This window comes from Podarcis raffonei, chromosome 13 (assembly GCF_027172205.1).
Source record: "Podarcis raffonei isolate rPodRaf1 chromosome 13, rPodRaf1.pri, whole genome shotgun sequence".
NCBI lineage: Eukaryota > Metazoa > Chordata > Lepidosauria > Squamata > Lacertidae > Podarcis > Podarcis raffonei.
In genome coordinates, this window is record NC_070614.1 from 11,997,014 (window position 1) to 12,021,540 (window position 24,527).

At 46.5% G+C, this 24,527-nt stretch overlaps 1 protein-coding gene across 2 annotated transcripts in view; it reads right to left on the reverse strand.

The window, feature by feature from the left end:
- The window catches only part of KCNH6 (potassium voltage-gated channel subfamily H member 6), a 128,718-nt gene that overhangs the window by 97,819 nt on the left and 6,372 nt on the right, over window positions 1-24,527 (reverse strand). For both annotated transcript variants that reach the window (XM_053363828.1, XM_053363827.1), the window contains exon 2: window positions 8,877-9,107. In XM_053363828.1, coding sequence (XP_053219803.1) covers window positions 8,877-9,107 — 231 coding nt within the window. The remainder of the gene's footprint in view (window positions 1-8,876; window positions 9,108-24,527) is intronic.

A 24,527-nucleotide genomic window follows, 5' to 3' on the forward strand; every position in this document is an offset into this window, starting at 1 on the left:
TGGAATGAAGGGCAATGGAGACTGTGGTGTTTTTAGGTTATATAGTATTATTTACACATAGATAGAACCTGAGCATAGGCTGGAGGGGTTCACAGCATTAACACTCCAATAAATCTTGCCTCCTCCTTAGGTCCCTAGGTAAAGGTAAAGGGACCCCTGACCATTAGGTCCAGTCGTGACTGACTCTGGGGTTGCGGCGCTCGTCTCGCTTTATTGGCCAAGGGAGCCGGCGTACAGCTTCCGGGTCATGTGGCCAGCATGACTAAGCCGCTTCTGGCGAACCACAGCAGCACATGGAAACACCGTTTACCTTCTCGCCGGAGCAGTACCTATTTATCTACTTGCACTTTGATGTGCTTTCGAACTGCTAGGTTGGCAGGAGCAGGGACCAAGCAATGGGAGCTCACCCCGTCGCGCGGATTCGAACCGCCAACCTTCTGATCAGCAAGTCCTAGGCTCTGTGGTATAACTCACAGTGCCACCCGCATCCCAAGTACTTAGGTCGCTATTCTGCCACAATTAGTCATGCGTATCTGGGGGAAATTCTTGCGGCACTACAGTAAGGGATGTAAGAAGGCATTGGTTTCCGTCTTCATTGCATGCAGTTCTGTTTCCATTCCACTGCAGTTTGTTTCCCAACAAAATATACATTATTTGTCTTGTTGTCTGCTACGGTAAAACTTTGCATAATCAATTACACAATTAATTATGTTATCAATACATTATTCTACACCATTCAGTCAATGAAAAGAAACGCAATACAAATGGGGGGGGGAGGGACGTCACCACTGATGTAAATTGCAGAGAGCAGCATTTTCTGCTCCCATTTCTGCTTGCATTGGAATTCTCCAACTTCCCCAGCTACAGGGATGGTGGGCAATGAAAACAAGGCAGTGATGCAAGACAGGTAGTATCAGCCTGTTGCCTTGTCTCCCCTTTTCCCTGACCCCAATAAGAGAGAGGGAAATGTAAAGGCTTCAGTTGCTACCAGTGACATCCTCATGGGGCCAAATCTAATTGGCTATGTGGTGCCATGACATCATCGTGTTCACCAGGTTATGTCAGTTGGCTGGGATATGCAACTCGTCGCGTAGCTAGCAAACGATACAGAAGTCTGGGTTATGCTGGAAGGAAGAAGGAAATGCATGTTGTTGTGCTTTGGGGGAACGGATGCCATTTCACAGACTAGCAATGTCACCATCTCCCCATGCCATGCTCAACAGATACGTCTGTTAAAACAAAACAAAAACAGTTATAGCAGAAATGTCGCCCATTTCCGTGACTCTCATCTCACAGTGAAGAGAGCCTGTTGCCCTCTGCCTCTGGAGCTTCCTGCTGCTCAGGTAAGTGGCACTTACGAAACAATAAAAATGGAGAGTGCTTGTTGCTTTCACCTTAGCTTCTTTCAAGGCCCACTGAAGGAGTGCAGAAACAGCTTGGGATGAGCTCACATTAGCGGGGTGGGGGAGGGAGTTGAGTTCTTGTGTCTCTTGACAACTGGGAGGGTGGTATTTGGGGGTCAGATGATAAAGTAAGACCTACAAGAGTTTAGGGACGACTATTCTAGTGTTTACTGGGGGAGCAGAAGCAGCCGTTCCTCTCAGCCGCATTGCTCTTCCATGCTCTCTGGCTGAAGTGACTTAGCTTGTAATTAACCTCAGAGCTGCTATGCTCTGTCATTGTCAAGCCCAGCTGTCAAGCCTCTTGTAAGGAAATTAACTTTTGACTGATCCCCGTGAAGTCTGGATTAGCACTTCTGTTTCAGCTGCACGCAGGAACCGGTGGTTTTTTTCTGTGCTCTCAGATTTAGGGAGGCATATGTGGGTGGCCAAGCCTAAAATAGCTGCCGTAGGCACCCACATCCAGTGGCAGTGGGTGTTAACAGGCTGAGGACTTTGTTGTTTAGTCGTTTAGTCGTGTCCAACTCTTCGTGACCCCATGGACCAGAACACCCAGCCACTCCTGTCTTCCACTGCATCCCACAGTTTGGTCAAACTCATGCTGGTAGCTTCGAGAACACTGTCCAACCATCTCGTCCTCTGTCGTCCCCTTCTCCTTGTGCCCTCCATCTTTCCCAACATCAGGGTCTTTTCCAGGGAGTCTTCTCTTCTCATGAGGTGGCCAAAGTATTAGAGTCTCAGCTTCAGGATCTGTCCTTCCAGTGAGCACTCAGGACTGATTTCCTTCAGAATGGATAGGTTTGTTCTTCTTGCAGTCCATGGGACTCTCAAGAGTCTCCTCCAGCACCATAATTCAAAAGCATCAATCTTCGGCGATCAGCCTTCTTTATGGTCCAGCTTTCACTTCCATACATCACTACAGTGGTGCCTCGCAAGACGAAATTAATTCATTCCGCGAGTTTTGTCGTCTTGCGATTTTTTTCGTCTTGCGAAGCACGGTGTCGGGAAAGTTTTGGAAAAGCTTCAAAAATCACCAAAGTCTTAAAAAACCTCAAAAAAGGCTACCACACCACGTTCTATGAGTTGCTCCTCAAAGTCAAGTCACAACTGTATTAACGGTGTTAAGAAAAAGGAAACAAACTTGCAAGACGTTTCCATCTTGCGAAGCAAGCCCATAGGGAAAATCGTCTTGCGAAGCAGCTCAAAAAACAAAAAACCCTTTCGTCTAGCGAGTTTTTTGTCTTGCGAGGCATTCATCTTGCGAGGTACCACTGTACTGGGAAAACCATAGCTTTTACTATACGGACCTTTGTTGGCAAGGTGATGTCTCTACTTCTTAAGATGCTGTCTAGGTTTGTCATTGCTTTCCTCCCAAGAAGCAGGTGTCTTTTAATTTCGTGACTGCTGTCACCATCTGCAGTGATCATGGAGTCCAAGAAAGTAAAATCTCTCACTGTCTCCATTTCTTCCCCTTCTATTTGCCAGGAGGTGATGGGACCAGTGGCCATGATCTTCGTTTTTTTGATGTTGAGCTTCAGACCATATTTTGCGCTCTCCTCTTTCACCCTCAATAAAAGGTTCTTTAATTCCTCCTCACTTTCTGCCATCAAGGTTGTGTCATCTGCATATCTGAGGTTGTTGATATTTCTTCCAGCAATCTTAATTCCAGCTAGGGATTCATCCAGCCCAGCCTTTCGCATGATGAATTCTGCATATAAGTTAAATAAGCAGGACTAGCTGGTTGAGGACTAGCTGCCTGGAATTCAGATTGGAGCACAGTGTTCCCTGCTTGGGGTTGAAATGACCAACATCTGCCTCAGTGACACCTATTCCCAGTGGCAGCTAGTCCATTACAGCAAGTGGAGCACTGCGCCACCACGCTTGACCTGCCCTCTGCCAGCTTCCGCTTGCCCACTTCCTTGCTTCCAACCAGTCTAAGGGGTAGAACTGGGTCTCTCAGCAGTGGCGGACCTGGGTACTCTATAAAGTTCACATATCCACAGCCATCCCCTCAGTCTGGGCAACTTGTAGCCAAAGGAGGCTGCAGGCTTCTCTCTCTGTACCAACAAACTATTGCCACTGTTTTAGCACCACAATGCTAAGATGTTCTGTCAGTTCGATGAACCTAAACGGCTCAGCAGATCTAGCAAGCAGAAATATAAAAATCGGAAGGATAAATACCCACTGCCTGTTATACAATGGCCCAAGGACCTTGCTGCCTTTGCTACATTATTTTATTATTATGCTGTCTGATATTATGCTTTGTATTATGCTTTTATTACCAGGCTCTGTAAAATGTGTTCTTAATGTTGTACACCATCCTGGGATCTTTGGATAAAGGGCAGTATATCACTCAAAGTAACAACAACAACAACAACAACAACATTAATAATAATATTATGGCGCCCTGCCCAAGGCAACAATTTGCCCCCTCTCCAGCCCTTGAGCTACCTTCCCAAAGGTGGGTAAGGAGGCACCCAACTTTAGGAAGGAGCCGTGAGGCTCTAGCAAGGTCCTAGAGCCCTCCTTCCTCCTTTCCCCAGAACTGGGGAAGCGCTAACTAGGCCTTGGCAAGGAGGAGGGAGGATTCCAGGACCCTGTCAGAACCCACAGGCCTCCTTCCCAAAGCCAGGCACCTCACTTTCTGCCCTTTGAGATGGCACCCCCTCTCAGCTCAGCGCCCAGTGTGTGCATACCACTCGCACAGCCCTAAATCTCCCCCTGCTCTCAGCCTCCTCAGTCTTAATGTTGCCCTTGTAAAACTCAGGAGGGAGAGGGGGAGGGCAAAAGCAGAATTTGTGTCTCTGCCTCCCATTGGCTTCTCATGCTGTAAGGTGTTTTCTTTGGATCTCCCTAGCTTTTTGCCCTACCATTCCCACTGAGGACTAGCCTTTACTGCCTACTTTCCATTCCTTACATTCATTTGGCCCTGCTTCCCCCATCCTAACCTCCTTCCTTCCTTCCTTCCTCCCTTCCTTCCTTCCTTCCTTCCTTCCTTCCTTCCTTCCTTCCCACCCACAGCCCAAGATACCATATATGCGCTCACACATAGGAAGGTAGATCTACATTTGCCTCTCTTCCTCTGCTTCCTCCTGCTGCTCCAAACCCCTCATTATCCATGTCCCTGTCTCTTCTGGATATGTTTGGCAACCTGCCCATTGTTTTTCCTTTGCCACTGGAACGAGCTGCTGCCTCTGAACAGCCGCCGCCACTCGCTGTTTTGTCTCCGGTGGGCTGCAAAAGCAAGGAAACAACCTTGCAAGCCGCAGAGCAATAAACTGCCAAACGGGGTCTGGTAGCGTTATGAAACACAGACCAGAAGGACTGAAGGTCCGGCTGTCTAATTAAACCTTGGCTGCCAACAACACAGGGTCTTTCCCCTGCCAATAGCACTACTTTATAACAGTGGAGCAGGCAATCACAGGCAGAGGGTCGAGCGGAGACAATTATATTCCGCAAGCTAGCAGAGCAAGGGTTTTAAAAATAGACATGAAGGCCTCCTCCTGTCTGGCGAAGAAAAAGAGGAAGGAGAGAGAGCTTCGCGATTTGAATGATGAACCTGTTGCTCCTCTTTCGCAGCCAGAAGCATCTCAAAGAAAAACAGGCCAGCATCGGATCTGGGAAGAGTCTGCTGCACTGTACCTGGGAGGGGAGAATCTCACCTGCCTGTGTTCAGCAAATCCATAAAAGAAGAGGCACACATGCCTTAACTGTCAGTGACTCCCCTGATAGGAAGCATATATATTTTTTAAAAAACATTGCAGCTACATCCTCTGATCCCCGGATTCTTTTGGTGGGTATGACTGGATTTGACACTGTTTGACCTAACATACCTCCTCCTCCTTTCTTTTTCTCTGTGCTACTTTCTCTGTGCTATCTTCCACTGCTGCAGTCCTATTTACACGCGCAAACGTGGCGGGCTAGCCTAGTGTTGATTTGAAGCATGAAAGTGCGCAGGATAGACAGCCTTAAGAAAGCAGATGGAAGGCGTCTGACAGCCACCTGCTCCACATTTGAACGGAATATGAACAGCGCTTCCTGGGTTGTCTTCCGAACCCTGATGGTTGAAGTCAGGCTCCGCAGAAAGTGTTGGTAACTGAACTGCCTTATTTGCAAGGTTCGTAACTCAGGGCTGCTCAGAAGCAGGAGTTCAGAGTCTGAATACTTGGGCCATACTCAAGGGGAAAGTTCACCATTAATTCACTGTACCCAAATGCAACATACAGAAAGAAAACAGGAGTATTGTGTCACTGCTGGCAATGCCTAAGGCCACGATGGCAGTCAGTTAAATAAAAGTCCTTCCACATTTGGGGGGGGGGAATTAAACACCATAGTGTGTCTTATATTGTGTCTATGGCAGTGCAGTCTAATCAAGATGTTTCTTATTCCCCTTTCGATGGCTCCGCCAGGGGGACCTGGTGCCTTTGCGGGGTGGGTGTCCAACCAGGCATCATCCCCATTGGTTAGTTCTGAAATCACAAGTGCACTTTTGGCCATGTGCAGATCTCAGATGCTTAGGTGGGCAAGAGGCAAGCATATGGGTCTGTCTTTCATCCTTCCAAGCCAGGAAGGAAGACGAGCAGCCACACACACATACAAGAAAGGAGGCGGATCAGGCTACCCAGGCTTTTCCTTTTGTGTTCTCTGCCGAGGCTCATCCTCCACTAGCTCCATTATTATTATTATTATTATTATTATTATTATTAAGTTGTGGGTGAACATATCAGACGACACAGCAATTCTTCAAACAGCTCTTGTTTATTCACAGGCCGGAACAGAACTGAACTGAAGGGTTCAGCCAGCCTGCTTATCTAGAGCTCCACTACAACGCAATAGTAACAACTTTCTGTAACTATCCAATCACTGAACGTCACTTTCAATTCCTTATTTGCATACGTGAACCTGAGTGAAAACTATCTACGGTATCCTCCCGATGGCCCAGGGTGAGAACTTCAGTACATAACAATTATTATTATTATTATTATTATTATTATTATTATTAATTGAATTTATACACCGCCCTATACACGGAGGTCTCAGGGCGGTTGACAAACAGGACCACAATATATAAAATCAAACCAAAAGCAATAACCCAATAACACCCCCCCCCCAAAGAACCAGGTTCTAAAAGGGTGCTGGATGTCAATAAGATCAACCAAAGGCCTGGCTAAAAAGGAACATTTTTGCCTGGCACCTAAAGATATACAATGAAGGTGCCAGGCGAACTTTCCTGGGGAGAGCATTTCACAGATGGGGAGCCACTGCAGAGAAGGCCCCGTTCTCGTGTTGCCACCCTCCGGACCTTTCGAGGAGGAGGCACACAAAGGAGGGCATCAGAATATGATCTCAGGGTCCGGGTAGGTTCATATGGGAAGAGGCGGTCCTTGAGGTATGGCGGTCCTGAGCCGTTTAAGGCTTTATAGGTCAAAACCAGCTCCATACCTTCCTCCTGTTGCTATTACCACAAAAGCCCCCACTTCCCCCAATTTTCTTGGAGCCAATTAAAAAAATTTTTTTTGAGAGAGAGGATGGGGTGCACAGATCAATCATTCCGGAGGTACGTTTGCAGAATTATGCCTAACAGAGAGCAAAAGAGTTCTACCATCTTTTTCCTGTCTTTTTTTTTTTTTTAAGTAAAATCAATACCAAGTAAAATTTAAAAATGAATTTCCCTTCTGCAAAGGGCACCCCAAAATCTTTCTTTTGTGGATTTATTTTTTTTAAATAAGTTGTAGTTTCATCGTTGTAGATCCTGCAGATGGGTTGGATTAAATCATTAAATCATCTCAGAGGGATCATCCTATTTTCAGTTGCAAAGTTTCTGCCTTCTTGTCATGAGAAACTTTCCACTCTCATTGGCAAAAGATAATAATAATGATAACAACAACAACAAAACAACAACATATTATTATTATTATTATTATTATTATTATTATTATTATTAATACCCCGCCCATCTGGCTGAGTTTCCCCAGCCACTCTGGGTGGCTCCCAATCGAGTGTTAAAAACAATACAGCATTAAATATTAAAAACTTCCCTAAACAGATTCCTGCATTGAAGGAGGTTGGACCCTCGTGATCCCTTCCAGCTCTAAAATTCTATGAGATGAAGACAGAGAAATGGGCTTTTGTGGGCTCCATACTGATGCCAGCACTCCTGTTCAAGATGGTTGTTCTGCCAGCCCTTATTTACAAGGGTTTACATACAGTTCCCTCACAGGGTTCCTAGCATAAGCCTGAACAGGATTTCTCCTAGTTGATAAAGGGAGAAAGAGATGGGAGTCTGGAGACCAGATTGCACCTAAGGAACTGTGCACAGTTAATTCATAGTATCTGACTGCAACAAACTGCCCTTTGGCATAGAGTAAAAAGTAAAGGGACCCCTGACCGTTAGGTCCAGTCATGGCTGACTCTGGGGTTGCGGCACTCATCTCGCTTTATTGGCCAAGGGAGCCGGCGTACAGCTTCCGGGTCATGTGGCCAGTATGACTAAGCCACTTATGGCAAACCAGAGCAGCGCATGGAAATGCCGTTTACCTTCCCACTGGAGCAGTACCTATTTATCTACTTGCACTTTGACGTGCTTTCAAACTGCTAGGTTGGCAGGAGCAGGGACCAAACAACGAGAGCTCACCCCATCGTGGGGATTCGAACCGCTGACCTTCTGATCAGCAAGTCCTAGGCTCTGTGGTTTAACCCACAGCGCCACCCGCGTCCCTTTTGGCATAGAGTAGGACCCACTATACCAGCAAGGTATTAGGAACCTGAAATTCTGACTTCCTCCTCACTTTTTGCCTATCCACACATTAGTTCATCCCATTGTCCTTCGTACAGCAGAACTTCTATCTCTGAGGAAATGCAACAATCCATCATCTGCCTGGGGTCATTGGACAGGCATGCGGAGGTGTCACCTTGGATGATGGCAGGAAATCGTGCCAGAAGGAATCCATATTGCTTGCCACAGTAGAAAGCAGATAATAATGATATAATAAAAATAATTTATTATTTATATCCCGCCCATCTGGCTGGGTTTCCCCAGCCACCCTAGGCAGCTCCCAATAGAATCTTAAAAACACAATCAAACATTAAAAACTTCCCTAAACAGGGTTGCCTTCAGTTCTTTTCTAAAAGTCAGATAGTGGTTTATTTCCTTGACATCTGAAGGGAGGGTGTTCCACAGGGCGGGTGCCACTACTGAGAAGGCCCTCTGCCTGCTTCCCTGTAATCTTGCAGGGAGGGAACCGCCAGAAGGCCCTCAGTGCTGGACCTCAGTGTCCGGGCAGAAGGATGGGGGTGGAGACCCATCTGCTTCATCCAACCAAGTCTCTGTTACACATGCCAGGTGAAGAACACACAGGGACGTCAGGAGAAGCAACCTTTAAATCTGACTTTAGTATAATCAGATGACTTGGGGTCACAAGGCAGAAGAAGTAGGTCCAGCCACTTGGCTGGCAAATAAATAAAATAGTTGCTTACTGTCTTTCCTGTAGTAGAGGATCTCCAGCTTACACTCATCGGTTCCCAGCAATGCCTGCCCCAGCTGCGCAATGGAGTTGTGCGTTGTGTCCGGCCCGGTGAGGAAGTCGCAGGTGCAGGGGCGCTGCATCACCTCCACCCGGGAGTAGCCAAACATCTCACAGAAACCATCGTTGCAGTAAATGATGGCACAGTTCTCCATCTGAGCATTGGCAATAAGGAACTTGCGGTCTTGGGGTAGAAATAAGAGAAACATGCCAAGGGTTACTGTTATGTACTAAGCTTGGGTCCTAGAACAATAGGCAAGTAGGATCCTAGAATGCAACAACTGATTGGCTTGCAGGAAAAGACCAATCAGGCTCCAGGAGGAAGTTAATCAGCCTATTAGGCTGGTAGGATCATAGAATGCAACAACTGATTGGCCTGCAGGAAAAGACCAATCAGGCTCCAGGAGGGAGGCAGAATCAGCCAATTAGACGGGACTCATTGTGTAAATAATGTATATTTACATTATTACATTACATTATGAGGTTTTGGGGGGGGGAATTCAATCACTGTTTTACAAGCTGCAATAAAGAGCATGAAATCACTACAGGACTCCGAGTATATTTCAGTTACCATGAAGCCATCGACTGGGCAATGCAAAAGATGGATCTAGAGGCTGCTGGTGCCAATTCAGAGCATGGAAGTTTCTCTTTTATTTTCTTAAGTATTTATTACATTTATCGGTCACTTTCTCTTGCCCAGGACAACACAAAGCGACACATGCAAACAAACAAAAACCGAAAACCCCACATATATAAAATAAAATGAAGGGGGAAATAAATACATTAAAAACATCACACCTAAAAGGCCAGAGTTAATTAAGTGTCCAAGGCCTAGTTATAGAGGAAAGCTTTTTGCCTGGTGCCTAGGTATATAATAGTGGTTCAGGCGAGTCTCCCTCTGGAGAGCAGTCCACAAATTGGGAGCCACCTCAGAAAAGGCCTGTTCTCATGTTGTCACCCTCTGGACCTGTAATGGAGGCGACACACAAAGAGGCACGTAAAGAAAGGCCTCAGGTGGTGATTCCCTTCCAACTCTATGATTCTCTGGTCCCTTCCAACTCTATGATTCTATGACAGACAACAGAGAGGCAAGTTGCATACAGGAAGCAGATTATGTAGAGCTTGACCCATGTTGTTAGACAGACAGGTTTCCTCGTGATTTTCTGAACCTAAGGCAAGAATGGTAGCAATAAGTACCAGCCATCTCTTTCCTGTGCCCAACTTCTCATTGTATTACTCAGAACTACCTGCTCTGGTGGTAGATGCATGTGATGGGGGGGGGGGAGTGTTCCTCACATGTTAAAGGTTTTTATGTGTTTGTTTAGTGTTGTTTTGGTTGCAATGGTAGGGAGTACTCCAAAAAAATAAATTCAAAATGGCATGTGGTATATAATAATAATAATAATAATAATAATAATAATAATAATAATAATTTATTTATACTCCGCCCATAACTTTGTTTAATCCAGGGGTGGGTGACCCTCCAGGCTTTGTTGGATTACAACTCCCATCAGCTCCACCATACATGGTCAGGGTTGGTGGCAGTTGTACTCCAACAACATCTGGAGGAATGAAGACAGAGAAACCAGTAGGAGAGCACTTCAATCTCCCAGGACATTCTATACAAGATCTCAAAGTAGCTGTCTTATTACCAAAGAATTTCAGAAATAGACTGGAAAGAGAAGTTGCTGAATTGCAACTTATTACCAAACTTAAAACCATGGAGAGACCTGGTCTGAATAGAGACACTGAATTCTTATCTCATTAAATAATAATAATAATAATAATAATAATAATAATAATAATAATAATTTATTATTTATACCCCGCCCATCTGGCTGGGCCTCCCCAGCCACTCTGGGCGGCTTCCATAAAAACCAAAAATACAGTAAAATATCACACGTTAAAAACTTCCCTGAACAGGGCTGCCTTAAGATGTCTTCTGAATGTCAGGTAGTTGTTTATCACTTTGACATCTGCTGGAAGGGCGTTCCACAGGGCGGGCGCCACTACCGAGAAGGCCCTCTGCCTGGTTCCCTGTAGCTTTGCTTCTCGCAATGAGGGAACCGCCAGAAGGCCCTCAGCGCTGGACCTCAGCGTCCGGGCAGAATGATTGGGGTGGAGACGCTCCTTCAGGTATACTGGACCGAGGCCGTTTAGGGCTTTAAAGGTCAGCACCAACACTTTGAATTGTGCTCGGAAACGTACTGGGAGCCAATGTAGGTCTTTCAAGACCGGTGTTATATGGTCTCGGCGGCCGCCCCCAGTCACCAGTCTAGCTGCTGCATTCTGGATTAGTTGTAGTTTCCAAGTCACCTTCAAAGGTAGCCCCACGTAGAGTGCATTGCAGTAGTCCAAGCGGGAGATAACCAGAGCATGCACCACTCTGGCGAGACAGTCCGCAGGCAGATAGGGTCTCAGCCTACGTACCAGATGGAGCTGGTAAACAGCTGCCCTGGACACAGATTTGACCTGTGCCTCCATGGAAAGCTGTGAGTCCAAAATGACTCCCAGGCTGCGCACCTGGTCCTTCAGGGGCACAGTTACCCCATTCAGGACCAGGGAATCCTCCACACCTGCCCGCTTCTTGTCCCCTAAAAACAGTACTTCTGTCTTGTCAGGATACAACCTCAATGTGTTAGCTGCCATCCATCCTCCAACCGCCTCCAGACACTCACACAGGACCTTCACCGCCCTCACTGGTTCTGATTTAAAAGAGAGGTAGAGCTGGGTATCATCCGCATACTGATGAACACCCAGCCCAAACCTCCTGATGATCTCTCCCAGCGGCTGCATGTAAATGTTGAAAAGCATGGGGGAGAGGACAGAACCCTGAGGCACCCCACAAGTGAGAGCCCAGGGGTCTGAACACTCATCCCCCCCCACCACTTTCTGAACACGGCCCAGGAGGAAGGAGCGGAACCACTGTATGACAGTGCCTCCAGCTCCCAGCCCCTGAAGACGGTCCAGAAGGATGTTATGTATATGGCTTTCTTTCTAAATAAGATGTATTTCTAAAGAAGATGTGAATCCTTTTAGTGATGCAATGGCATAAAGTAAAGGTAAAGGTACCCCTGACCGTTAGGTCCAGTCGCAGATGACTGGACTATAGGCCGAGGGAGCCGGCGTTTGTTTTTCCGGGTCATGTGGCCAGCATGACTAAGCCGCTTCTGGCGACCCAGAGCAGCACACGGAAACGCCATTTACCTTCCCGCTGGAGCGGTACCTATTTATCTACTTGCACTTTTGACGTTGCTAGGTTGTCAGGAGCTGGGACCAAACAATGGGAGCTCGCCCTTCGGGGGGATTCGAACTGCCGACCTTCTGATCGGCAAGCCCTAGGCTCTGTGGTTTAGACCACAGCACCACCCGTGTCCCGTAAAATAAGATGTCAATCCTTTTAGTGAGGCAATGGCATACCATGTAACAAATCAGCTCAGCATCAAATCAACGCCTGCATCTAGCTTTTAACTCACAATGACTCTCATTTTTACAAGGGTGCTCTACCAACTGGACTATCACAGCTGAGAAGAAGCTTGCAGGTGACCAACGCCATGTGGAGAGAAGCCAGGGACACATGAGCGGAATATCTCTTTCTGCAGGGAATAGGGGTACATAGACACCCACACACCCCGGTACAGGTAACTTAGGTATAGCATAACATAATGTAAACTCCACAGATTTACCGTGGGTGATAATTGCCTAATAAGCAATTTAATACTGGAGACATGGCATATTTATTTACTTCACAAATTTATACCCCACTTGACAGGCACACACAGATCAAAGCACTGTATGAAAATATAAAACAAGAAAGCCAAGCACAATTTACAACAGTAGAATAAATCATACGAAAAGTTAAAATGCTAAAGCAGATTAAAACTATCACAACTCTCTAAGCATCTGTCAAAATAAGAATGTTTTTAGCACCCCTGAGCAAACACTCTGAAGGTGATCTTGAGATGTAGAAAGAAACCAGGAACGGTGACAAAGGAGAGGCACATCCACTAGCCCAAAGAATTGTGGGAATTGTAGTTCACCCCATCAGAGCTACAGTTCCCAGGATTCTAGCGGTGCCTGTTTGCTTTAAATGACTGGTGTGTGTGCAGCCCAAGTGTTGTAGCAATGGGCTCTGTTATCCTCATGGACAATTATTCATAAGGATCAGCTAAGGAGCTGTCAGGGACATGGGTGGCGCTGTGGGTTAAACCACAGAGCCTAGGACTTGCCAATCAGAAGGTTGGTGGTTCAAATCCCCGCAACGGGGTGAGCTCCCATTGCTCGGTCCCAGCTCCTACCAACCTAGCAGTTCGAAAGCACGTCAAAGTGCAAGTAGATAAATAGGTACCACTTCAGCAGGGAGGTAAACGGCATTTCCGTGCGCTGCTCTGGTTTGCCAGAAGCGGCTTAGTCATGCTGGCCACATGACCCGGAAGCTGTCTGCGGACAAACGCCAGCTCCCTCGGCCTATAGAACGAGATGAGCACGCAACCCCAGAGTCGGTCACGACTGGACCTAATGGTCAGGTGTCCCTTTACCATTACCTAAGGAGATGTCAAGTGAAGTAAACATGTGACTGTCTGGTACCACCAATCTGCAGTGGGCCAAGGTATGTATGTATGTATGTATGTATGTATTTCCCGCGCATCTGGCTGGGTTTCCCCAGCCACTCTGGGCTGCTCCCAACAGAATATTAAAACACGATAAAACATCATACATTAAAAACTTCCCTAAACATTGAAACCAAAGACAATTCTTTCAGGCTAAACAAGGGTAGCTCTGCTGCAGCAGCTGACAAAAGACTTCAAATAAATGGAAGAACACCCAAAAGGCTAGATCTCTTAATATTGTTTTAAGAAACAGCCTTGCCTTGGGAACTGGGAAAAGAAATAGTTTTTAACATTTGCATTGCTGAAGTGAAATTTAGCTTTCCACTGTGACCATGTGCTTTTCATCATCTCCTTGAATAACCTCATCATTTTGATCTTTACAGGAAAAGCTGCTTTTCTGTTTCTTGTTCGTTTTGCTTTTAAGGTACAGCCAGGTCTCAACAAAGAGGCAACATTTTATTTTAGGTACAATCAATGACTTTGCTTTAGATTATTAGGTCATGGAACTAGCCAGAGGAGAGGCAACCCTAGACTTAATCCTAAACGATGCCCTAAACCTGGTGGGACATGTCAGTGTTGCCAAACCAAATCAGAACAGTGACCACAGTGCTATGAAATGCAGCACATACACCAATAGATTGTTACTTAGGTCACATCATATTTCTAGGTAACAAAAATAAGAATCCTAGCTTCTAAAGAATGAAGGGATCAGCTTAGGCAGGGGGACATGTGTACCCCACAGGCTTCCCCAGGCTGTTTTGGGGAAGTCCTTCCCACCCACCTGACGTTATACATGATGTCAGATGTGGAGCAGGTAAGGATGTGGCTTCAAAGGAATCACCAGGATGTTATGTACTGAGTTGAATAGGATCCAAAATGCAGCAGTCTGATTGGTCCTAGAACAATGCAGCAGTATGATTGGTCTTCAGGAGCCACCCAATCCAGCTCCAGATGGAAGTGAATCCACAACCTGATTGGCCTACAGGAGAATTCCAGAATTAGCCAATCACGTGCAGCCCATTGTGTAAATAATGTATATAAAGCAGATATTTTGGGGAAACTTCCATTCCTCCTCACCACTATGAGCTGAATAAAGAGCATGAAATCAACTCTAGACTCTGAGTATATTTCACAGGAGTTTAACAGGCACTCCCAGTTGCTCTTTTACTGGAACCAGGTGCACTCGCAAATGCTGATCAGCTGACGGGTGGGAGGGATGCATCTTGCTAAAGGAGGAGGAAGCAGTTTGCATTTGATGGAAACTTCTTCTTGCTCCCAGTCCTGCTGCTTGAAGCCGCCTCCTGCAGATCCTTTCAAGCTCTGATTTGGGCCCCCCTGAATTTTGAACTGTTTTGAGTGCCCCTTCACAGCCAGCAATGAGGCTGTTATCAATGGGGTCGTTCCATGACAGATCACTGTTGCGTTTTGGGGTACCCACTTAAGTACTTTCATGAACTCACTGTTATTCCTCTAGGGTCCTGAGCTCTGAAAAAAGGGGGGGAGGTTGACATTAGCCACAGCCAACATACTGCAACACACTGGCGGATGAAGGTGGCGACGGGGAGAGCGGTCCGCCCTGGGTGCCATCCAGAGGGGTTACATTGTGGCCACCCCTTTGGGACACGAGCTGCCCGCTGTACCCCCTGCGACATGCACCACGCCCCCTGTGGGCGGCATGCCCCCTAGGACGTGCACAAGCCACACCCCCGCATGTTCGCCGCTCTGGGTGCTGGAGCATGTAGCTCTGCCACTGCCGCAACACTCAACCTTTACAGCATGAGAGCCAGTGTGGTGTAGTGGTTAAGAGCGGTAGACTTGTAATCCGGTGAACTGGGTTCGCGTCTCCGCTTCTCCACATGCAGGTGCTGGGTGACCTTGGGCTAGTCACACTTCTCTGAATTCTCTCAGCCCCACTCACTTCACAGAGTGTTTGTTGTGGGGGAGGGAGGGAAAGGAGAATGTTAGCCGCTTTGAGACTCCTTAAAGGGAGTGAAAGGCGGGATATCAAATCCAAACTCCTCCTCTTCTTCTTCATCTGCACTGCTGACTCTCAAACTTTGGGATTGTTGAAATATATCCAACAAAAAAATAATCAATTTTGCCTCATGTGACTCAAATTGGGTGTCCTAGACCCAAATATTTTAAGCAATGTGGAATGAAGTCACTTCTAGGGAACCTCTGAAGCCCTGAAGCTTAAGCTTTATTCATTTCATAGTAGATCTGCCCCGGGTGGATCTTGCAAGTCTTCCCTTGCTCCCTGTTTCAGCCTGTGAATTTTCTCCCTTCTTGCAGCAGCAGCAGTGGTTAAAAGCAGGGCTTCCCAAACTTTTCATGCTGGTGACACACTTTTTAGACATGCATTATTTCGTGACACAGGAATTCAGTTTTAGTAGCAAACCGGAGGTTAAACTAACCTCCTTTAAGAGTGCGGGGAGCATTTGTGCAACACATTGACACATGGCAGCCGACACGCTAATGTGTCGCGACACACAGTTTGGAAAGCTCTGGGTTAAAGTGAAGTTGAAAGGGAGATACCCTTAAAAATGGGCAAGAAGGACTAAAAGAAGTTTGCAAAACATATATGAGGTGATGAGGCAAGTGGAAAGAAGCCTGTTTCTGATATATTGAAATAATTGTTTATTGTTGGCCTTTAGCAATATGTTCTTTGATTCGTAAAAAATTAAGATGAAGAATAAGTAGCTATTTCAATACTGTACATAAGAAGACAGAGAATGTGTCAGAGCACCAGACAAAGAAAGGAGGATACAGCGATTGCAGAGAAGTTCCCATCAATCTTTACTGTGAAAAATATTGGACAGATTCCCATTTCTAAATCACTTTTTCCAGAAGGGTGTTCAGAGAACTGAACCAAAAAGAGGCGATGGGAGATAAAGTTCTAGGGCTAACTGCCAAATTAAAACAAACAAATCACCAGCTCCCGATGGCATATACACACAGCAGTTATCAGAGAACTAAAATGTGAAATTGCTCCTCTCCTAAGAAAAATATGAAGCATGTCACTAAGATTGTCCTTCCTTTCTAGAGCGTTGGAAGAAAGCCAACACAACGCCAGTCTTTTTTTAAAAAAGGCAGTCAGCTAGCTCAATGTCTGTTTAGGGGTAAAGAGGTGGAAAATATTGTTTAGCATTTTAGAAGAACAGCTTCGCCCAAGGAGGAATCAATGAGTTCGCCAGAGGGAAGCTTCACCAGTCTTGTGTCGTTCCTTGAGAATGTCAATAAGCGTATGGGTAAGGGTGATGCATTAAACAACAGTAAACCCGAACTTCCAAAAATCGTTTGGCAAAGTCCTCCTGAGTAACAGCCATGGAATAAGAAGACAGGTTCACTTATGGACCAGGAAATGGTTAAAAAACAGGAAATAGGATAAATGTAAGAATACATAGGGAAGCGGGTGGCGCCGTGGGTTAAACCACAGAGCCTAGGACTTGCCGATCAGAAGGTCAGCGGTTCGAATCCCCGCGATGGGGTGAGCTCCTGTTGCTCGGTCCCTGCTCCTGCCAACCTAGCAGTTCGAAAGCACGTCAAAGTGCAAGTAGATAAATAGGGACCGCTCCAGCGGGAAGGTAAACGGCGTTTCCGTGCGCTGCTCTGGTTCGCCAGAAGCGGCTTAGTCATGCTGGCCACATGACCCGGAAGCTGCACGCCGGCTCCCTTGGCCAATAAAGCGAGATGAGCGCCGCAACCCCAGAGTCGGCCACGACTGGACCTAATGGTCAGGGGTCCCTTTACCATTTAAGAATACAATGGAGGCAAATAAGCAGCGGAGTCTCCAAGGATCTGTACTGAAACTAGTGCTATTTCAATCAATGCTATTCGTAAATCATCTGCCAAGACCAGCAAGGAAGCCAATATTGTGGGTGGTACCATTCGCCCTACCACCAAGATGGAGAATAGCGACACAGATTATGTTCAGTTTTGCTCTCCTTGTCTCAATCATGAGAAATCTGGGAAAGGCACAGATAAGAGCAACTAGCGGTGCAGCAGGAGCTTCCTTCCTTACCACTGTGAAGGAAGGTGTAAGGATTTGGATTTTTTAAAAAATATTTTTTGGATTTTTTAAAAATAAAAAATAAGATAACTATTGTGTGGGTAGAGGGGGTGGGGACATGGAGAACCTTATACCAGTGGTTCTCAACCAGTGTGCTGTGGCACCCTGGGGTCCCTTGAATGATGGTCAGGGGAGCCGTGGGTAACACTGGCCTTTGTCCATCTTGCCTTTGCTCCCTCCTCTGATAGCCTCTAGCATTTCTGCCTCCCAAAGGCTTGCACAGCTGTTTGTTGCAGCAGAGGCTGCCAGGAGGACTCCCAAGGAGAGGGGAGAGGGGAGGAGGCTGAGGGTGTTCAAAAAAGGGCGAGGGGCTGCCAGCTCTGCAGGCAAGGGGTGACATAACTGGACTCTTGAGCCTCACAGGGGTGCCACAGAAAGAATGTTGTTGGTCAAGGGAGCCGTGGGCTCAAAAAGGTTACAAATCTCTGACTTATAAAGTTCTGTACAGTGGTACCTCGGGTTACAGGTGCTTCACGTTACAGACGCTTCAGGTTACAGACTCTGCTAACCCAGAAATAGTACCTCGGGCTAAGAACTTTGCTTCAGGATGAGAACAGAAATCGCGCGGCAGCAGGAGGCCCCATTAGCTAAAGCAGTGCTTCAGGTTAAGAACAGTTTCAGCTTAAGAACGGACCTCCAGAATGAATTAAGTTCTTAACCCGAGCTACCACTGTATTGTGTGAGGGGAGTGGAAAGTAAGAACTTTCCCTCCTTCTCCCTATAGTCCTGGAACTTGGGCTTTCTCTGTGAACCTCAAGGGAGCAGGATGGCAGTAGATTCAGGACAAACAGGCAAAAGTACTTGTGCATACAAAGCATATTGTTATAGATGGAGGGGGGAGCTCCCCTTACCCCTATAAATGAATAAATAGTAGGATTTGGGGATGTGATGGGAGAAATACAAGCTGAAGAGGAATTCCTGAGCTTTGTTGTTGTTTAGTCATTTTGTCGTGTCCGACTCTTCGTGACCCCATGGATCAGAGCACGCCAGGCACTCCTGTCTTCCACTGCCTCCCGCAGTTTGGTCAAACTCATGCTGGTAGCTTCGAGAACACTATCCAACCATCTCGTCCTCTGTCGTCCCCTTCTCCTTGTGCCCTCCATCTTTCCCAACATCAGGGCCTTTTCCAGGGAGTCTTCTCTTCTCATGAGGTGGCCAAAGTACTGGAGCCTCAGCTTCAGGATCTGTCCTTCCAGTGAGCACTCAGGGCTGATTTCCTTCAGAATGGAGAGGTTTGATCTTCTTGCAGTCCATGGGACTCTCAAGAGTCTCCACCAGTGCCATAATTCAAAAGCATAAATTCTTTGGTGATCAGCCTTCTTTATGGTCCAGCTTTCACTTCCATACATCACTACTGGGAAAAGCTAGCCTATGCAAAAGGACCTGGCCAATCTAGGGCCATTAAGAAACAATACATTGAGATCCACTGACAATGCAAAAGAACTGTTCTCTCCCGCTCGCCCCCCTTGCCCTGAGGTGTGAACTGAGGCTGGTGTTTGGAAGGTTGCCAGGGTAGTTGGGTGTGAGATGACAGGGAAAGAGAGTTTTTTAGCAGAATGTTCTGTGAAGAAGAAGAAGGACTGGCATCCATCTTGGGCAGGCAGGCTGAAGGCTGGCTACACTGCTTTTGGGTACAAGCCCTTCTTGAAAAGACCATGCTGAACTCCCTCCAAGCAGACTGAAAGTGTAAATAGGTGAATAGACTATATTTATTAAAGCTACAACAGTCTGGCACAGGGGTTCCTTGTCTGGCACAGTTCTGCTGCTTGTAGTTTCATCCATATCCCAAATAATCAAAATCCTTCCCCTCCCCATCTATAACAATATTAAGACTCCAGGCAGCATGTGGCCACATCATTTCACTTTCCCCCAGCTTATAAAACTATAGCATACAACTGAGAACTTGAGTGACGGGAATGGTGGTGAAAGGGTACTTTGTACAATGGGAGGACCCTGCTGAAGCAGCAAACAGCTAGCTAAAGTCTTCCCTAACTTAAAAAAACACACCCAGAAGAGACCTATGGAAAGGGATGCTAAAGAGACTCACTTATGCACAAATGTGGGTGTCCTGGCATTCTGAAGTCACAGCGGAATGACCTCCCCCCCTTCTATTTCATAGGTTCCACCAGTTTTTGCAGCAAATTAATGAGTGGTTTTTGGCTCCACGCAAGAGGGATTTTCAAATCATTACACTACATAACAATGCTGTGTATGTTATGCTGGCAGCACTGCTTCCAAACAAAATTTCTGACCATTAGCTGCTATGGCAACAAATCACCTATATCAGGCCAACACCATAGGTATTCAAAGGCCTATTCTCTACTTAAAAGAAGCTGGATGTTTTTGAACATGATTTCTGATGTAATAAAAGTGTGATGGGAACGTCTAAATGTACCACCTGGGACTCCTTGGAGTATAGGTGGGATATGGTTGCAATAATAAATGAACAACATAAAATCAAGATGGGGGGGGATGCGGGGAAACCCTGTACAGGCAGGGGGGGGCTACGACTCGAATTCTCAGCCTGGGATACTCATGTGGACCAAAGCAATTTTTTTTTTGGCCTCCCTACTGATTTTGACCCCTTCGTGGATCATTGCCTTGCCGTGGCGAAGGGGCTTGAATAACTCAGAGAAGCTATGAACTATGCCGTGCAGGGCCACCCAAGATGGACAGGTCATAGTGGAGAGTTTTGAGCAAACGTGATCCACCTGGAGGAGGAACCAGCAAGCCCCTCCAGTATCCCTGCCAAGAAAACTCCATGGACAAAGACAACAGGCATATAATTTGACCAAACTGTGGGAGGCAGTGGAAGAAAGAGGTGCCTGGCGTGCTCTGGTCCATGGGGTCACGAAGAGTCGGACACGACTAAACAACTAAACAACAACAACAACTGATTTTGTCAGCCATAAAATCAAAATGAATGTTGTGCGCCCAGCAGCATGGCGCAGTTCAAGAGTGTATTGGACCAGGAGATGTGTTGGGTGCAGTGTATTGGACCATGAAACGTATTGGGCCAGTTACACTAGCTCTCAGCCTCAACCCAACTGAAGGGTTGTTGTAAGCTTAAAATCAGAAGGGGGGAAGAACCATGAACCATGCTCAGAGCTCCTTGGAGGAAGGGTGTGACACCATAAATGTAACAAATAGGAAGCTAATGGCTTACCATTAACAATAGCCATCTTCCCTCTCCATGCCTGAGTGCCTCTTACCGGTATATGTCAGCATCTGCTTTGGCTGGAGCCGTAGAAAATTATTCAGCACCGAGAGGCCATTTGGAGGATGGCTCTTAGCACAATCCTTAATTAATTTCTGATTACACCTACTGAATTTATCCATCCGCAGTGCAATTCTTTCCAGCTTCTATGCACTCTGCTTCTGCGTAACATTAGGAGCTGAGTTATTTGTCTTTCTCAAAACTCCGATACAGACGCGGCAAGTGGGACAACTCAAGATGGAGTGGCTGCGTGCCCTACTTTACAAAGGACATGCCTTTGTTTGAAGGGGCTGTCCTGCCCACCCCAAGTCCTGTTTAAAAGATAAAGAACCAAGAAATGTAGAGTTGGAAGGGACCACGAGGGTCATCTAGTCCAACCCCCTGCAATGCAGGAATCTTTTGCCCAACGTGGGGCTTGAACCCACAATCTTGAACTTAAGAGTCTCATACTCTACCGTCTGAGCTGTCCAGTGAGGCTTGTTACAACCTTCCACAACCTGGTGCCCCTCCAGAGGTTTCCAGCCTACCACCCCATCAGCCCCAGCTGGTATGGCCATTAGTTAGGGATGATGGGAGTTGTAGTCCCAAAAAAATTGTGAAGGTTTCACCGTTGGGGAAAGCTGTTATAACACGTATTTCTAAATTTGCATATGCAAATTTAGAAATTTAAAAACTCTGCAGCCTCTTATAGTTGTTTTAACTGTGAGTCTTTTAGTTCTTATGCTCTTACAGTTGTTTTAACTGCGTGTTTTTATTTGTTTTTAGTTCTTATCTGTTTTAATTATCAGTTTTTATCCATCCATTATCCGTGTTTAATCTTGTATTTTATTCAGATGTTTTATCCTATATTTGTTTCTTTGTCCTTATCTGCTCCAACATTTATCAGTTAAAAAAATCCTAACTGCTATTTTATTTATATGTTTCTCTTTTGTTTGTTTGTTTGTTTTTTGTTTTTTTTTTATTCTGGTCTGTGACCGTAATAAAGTTCATTCATTCATTCATTCATTCATATGCAGACATGTGTCTTCTCCTTTGTTGCGTTTTGACCCTGTATTTCCCTTTTGCATTAAATGGTCACCTTAACTCAAAAGTAAGTACCTAAGCACATCTGGCTTGCAACCCAGAGAGTCATGTAAACTACCAGCATTTAAGAGGTGCTGTGTTCATGCTTCTTGGACGTCACACCCTTGAAGCCTTTCGACCCAGATGTGTGAAGGCTGACCGTGACTACTGGGTCTTGCGGGAAAGGCAGTCTTGCCACTGCTGAGAGGCACTCTCCTCTTTCTGAACACTTCACACGTTCAAGAGTTGAGTGCTGGCACTGCAGAGAGTTTCTGGGAGCGAGCCCTGGTGATTGTGAACTCAAATTCAGAGCAGATGTTCCCAGATCCCAGATTGAGCACAACAACCTACCAGCTGATGCCTGTGACTCCACAGCCATTGCCAAAGACAAAGACCTTTCTAAGCTCATGCATGCAAGACAGATGGTGGCTTGAGGTGAACTCATGGTTTCCCATCAATAGCATTTCAAACTTAGACTGGGCATACTCTTATTATTAGCACGAGTTTGGTACTCATAACCCAGTCCCAACCCCCAACAAGGTTGACTCAGAGAAGCAAGTCTTCAGAGTTCCAAAGGATTTAATGGCTGTTATGTATGCTATTATGTATGCTGTACGCGGGTGGCGCTGTAGGTTAAACCACAGAGTATAGGACTTGCCGATCAGAAGGTCGGCGGTTCAAATCCCCACGACGGGGTGAGCTCCCGTTGCTCGGTCCCTGCTCCTGCCAACCTAGCAGTTCGAAAGCACGTCAAAGTGCAAGTAGATAAATAGGTACCACTCCGGTGGGAAGGTAAACGGCGTTTCCGTGCGCTGCTCTGGTTTGCCACAAGCGGCTTAGTCATGCTGGCCACATGACCCGGAAGCTGTACGCCGGCTCCCTCGGCCAATAAAGCGAGATGAGCACCGCAACCCCAGAGTCGGCCATGACTGGACCTAATGGTCAGGGGTCCCTTGACCTTTACCTATGTATGCTTAGGGTTGCAGCCTTTAGAGGAGGGAGTAGGGAGCTGTAGCTCTCCAGCATGGGCAATGGTCAGCTGTCATGGGCTGGATGGACAGAGGAGTGGTGGGAGGAACCAACTGGGGAACCCCCAAGGGAAGAAGGCTCAGAGCCTGGGGATTGGCGGTGGGACAAGGATGAGTGGTCAGTGGAAGAAGAGGGAGCAGACTGAGAAGAGGAGGTGTCAGAGGCTGAAGGGGCAACAGGGCTTAGTGAGCTGGGAGAGTCTGGGGCAGAGAGAAGTCAAGAATCAGAGGCAGAAGTTGAAGCAGGTGAGCAGGCAGAGAGAGGACAAGAGGCGGAGATGAGTCAGGCTGGTGAAAAGTCATGGGTGTCTCCCCCTCCTGCTGCAACAAGATCCCCTACTCTCCCAGAACCAGAAGAGAGCTGAAACAGGTGGAGCAGTGGCAGGCTTCACGCAGGCGCAGTCTCTGATTGCTTGCAGGAAACTCTGAAGAGGAGAATACATAGTCGGCTGTGGGGAGGCAGGGACTTTGGGTCTCGGCAACTGATTTCATGGAGCAAGACCTACAGGGCAGGTGAAACTTAGCCAAGATTGTGTTTTGTAATGAAGTGTTAGCTCCAGCTTGGAACTGTGTTATTTACTGACCGGCTTGCTTTGTGACATCAGTGATGATGGAATCCAGAAAAATCTGGAGGACCAAATGTCCCCCTCCACTTTTTTAGAGGTTATCACTTACTGGAGGGAATCATTACTCAGTGAATATACGTTTATACATCTATTTACAAGATTATATATAGGGGCATAGTATTACAACATAATATAATTTCTCTATATCCCCCTTTGGTTACCATGTCCTCTAGAGTATGGAGAACAGCACCCAGTGCATAAGATGGTCATGTACAGGACCTTAAAGGCTGCCTTTTCCCATACTTTCCCCCCTCTCATGCTTAGGAGAATGTTCTCCAGATTCTGCTTCATGGTGGTCAACTACTAGGCGCAGAGTCTTTTCATTAGTGGCCCCCAAGCTTTACTGTTTTAGATATAGTTGTTCCTTGCTATTTTAGGGCTTATCTACAGCTGTTTGCCCCACCACTTCCCCCTGGGGAAATCCAATATTTAGCATTGAATCAGAACAAATGGCACTTGGGTTATCTGCAGATTGCTGTTTGTTCCGATTTAGTGACAAAGAGCAGGTTTTCCAGGGGAAGGCGTTGGGGCAAAGGCAAAGCCACTTGGACTCATGCCTATAATGCATGAGACAAAGTGAAAACTGCTTGGATCCATGCTTTCTAGACACGGGACAAGTGTGGACTAGCCCTTAGTGATGTTTACCTCAGTGACTGATGGTTTAATCTGATGCTATGATGTGCTCTTAGGTAAGCCACCTTGAACTTTGTGGAAAAGGCAAGGTATGAGCATGTCAAATTAAAAAGAAAAATGAAATAAAGTATGGGGATTCCTTTGGGATTATGTGTGCATCTTGCACATTGCTGGATAGGTTCTGCCCCCCCGTGCCAGAGAAGGTTTTTGCACCGCTTGTACAACCTGCAAAACCTGTTTCCGCATGCAGTTGGGTCAATAAGCAACTTTTACAGATAAATTGGACCTTAGAGAGAGTCCAGGTGAAAGCTCTGTGCTGAAGCAGAGCACAGCCAAATGTTATGGCCACGTTTGCTTAG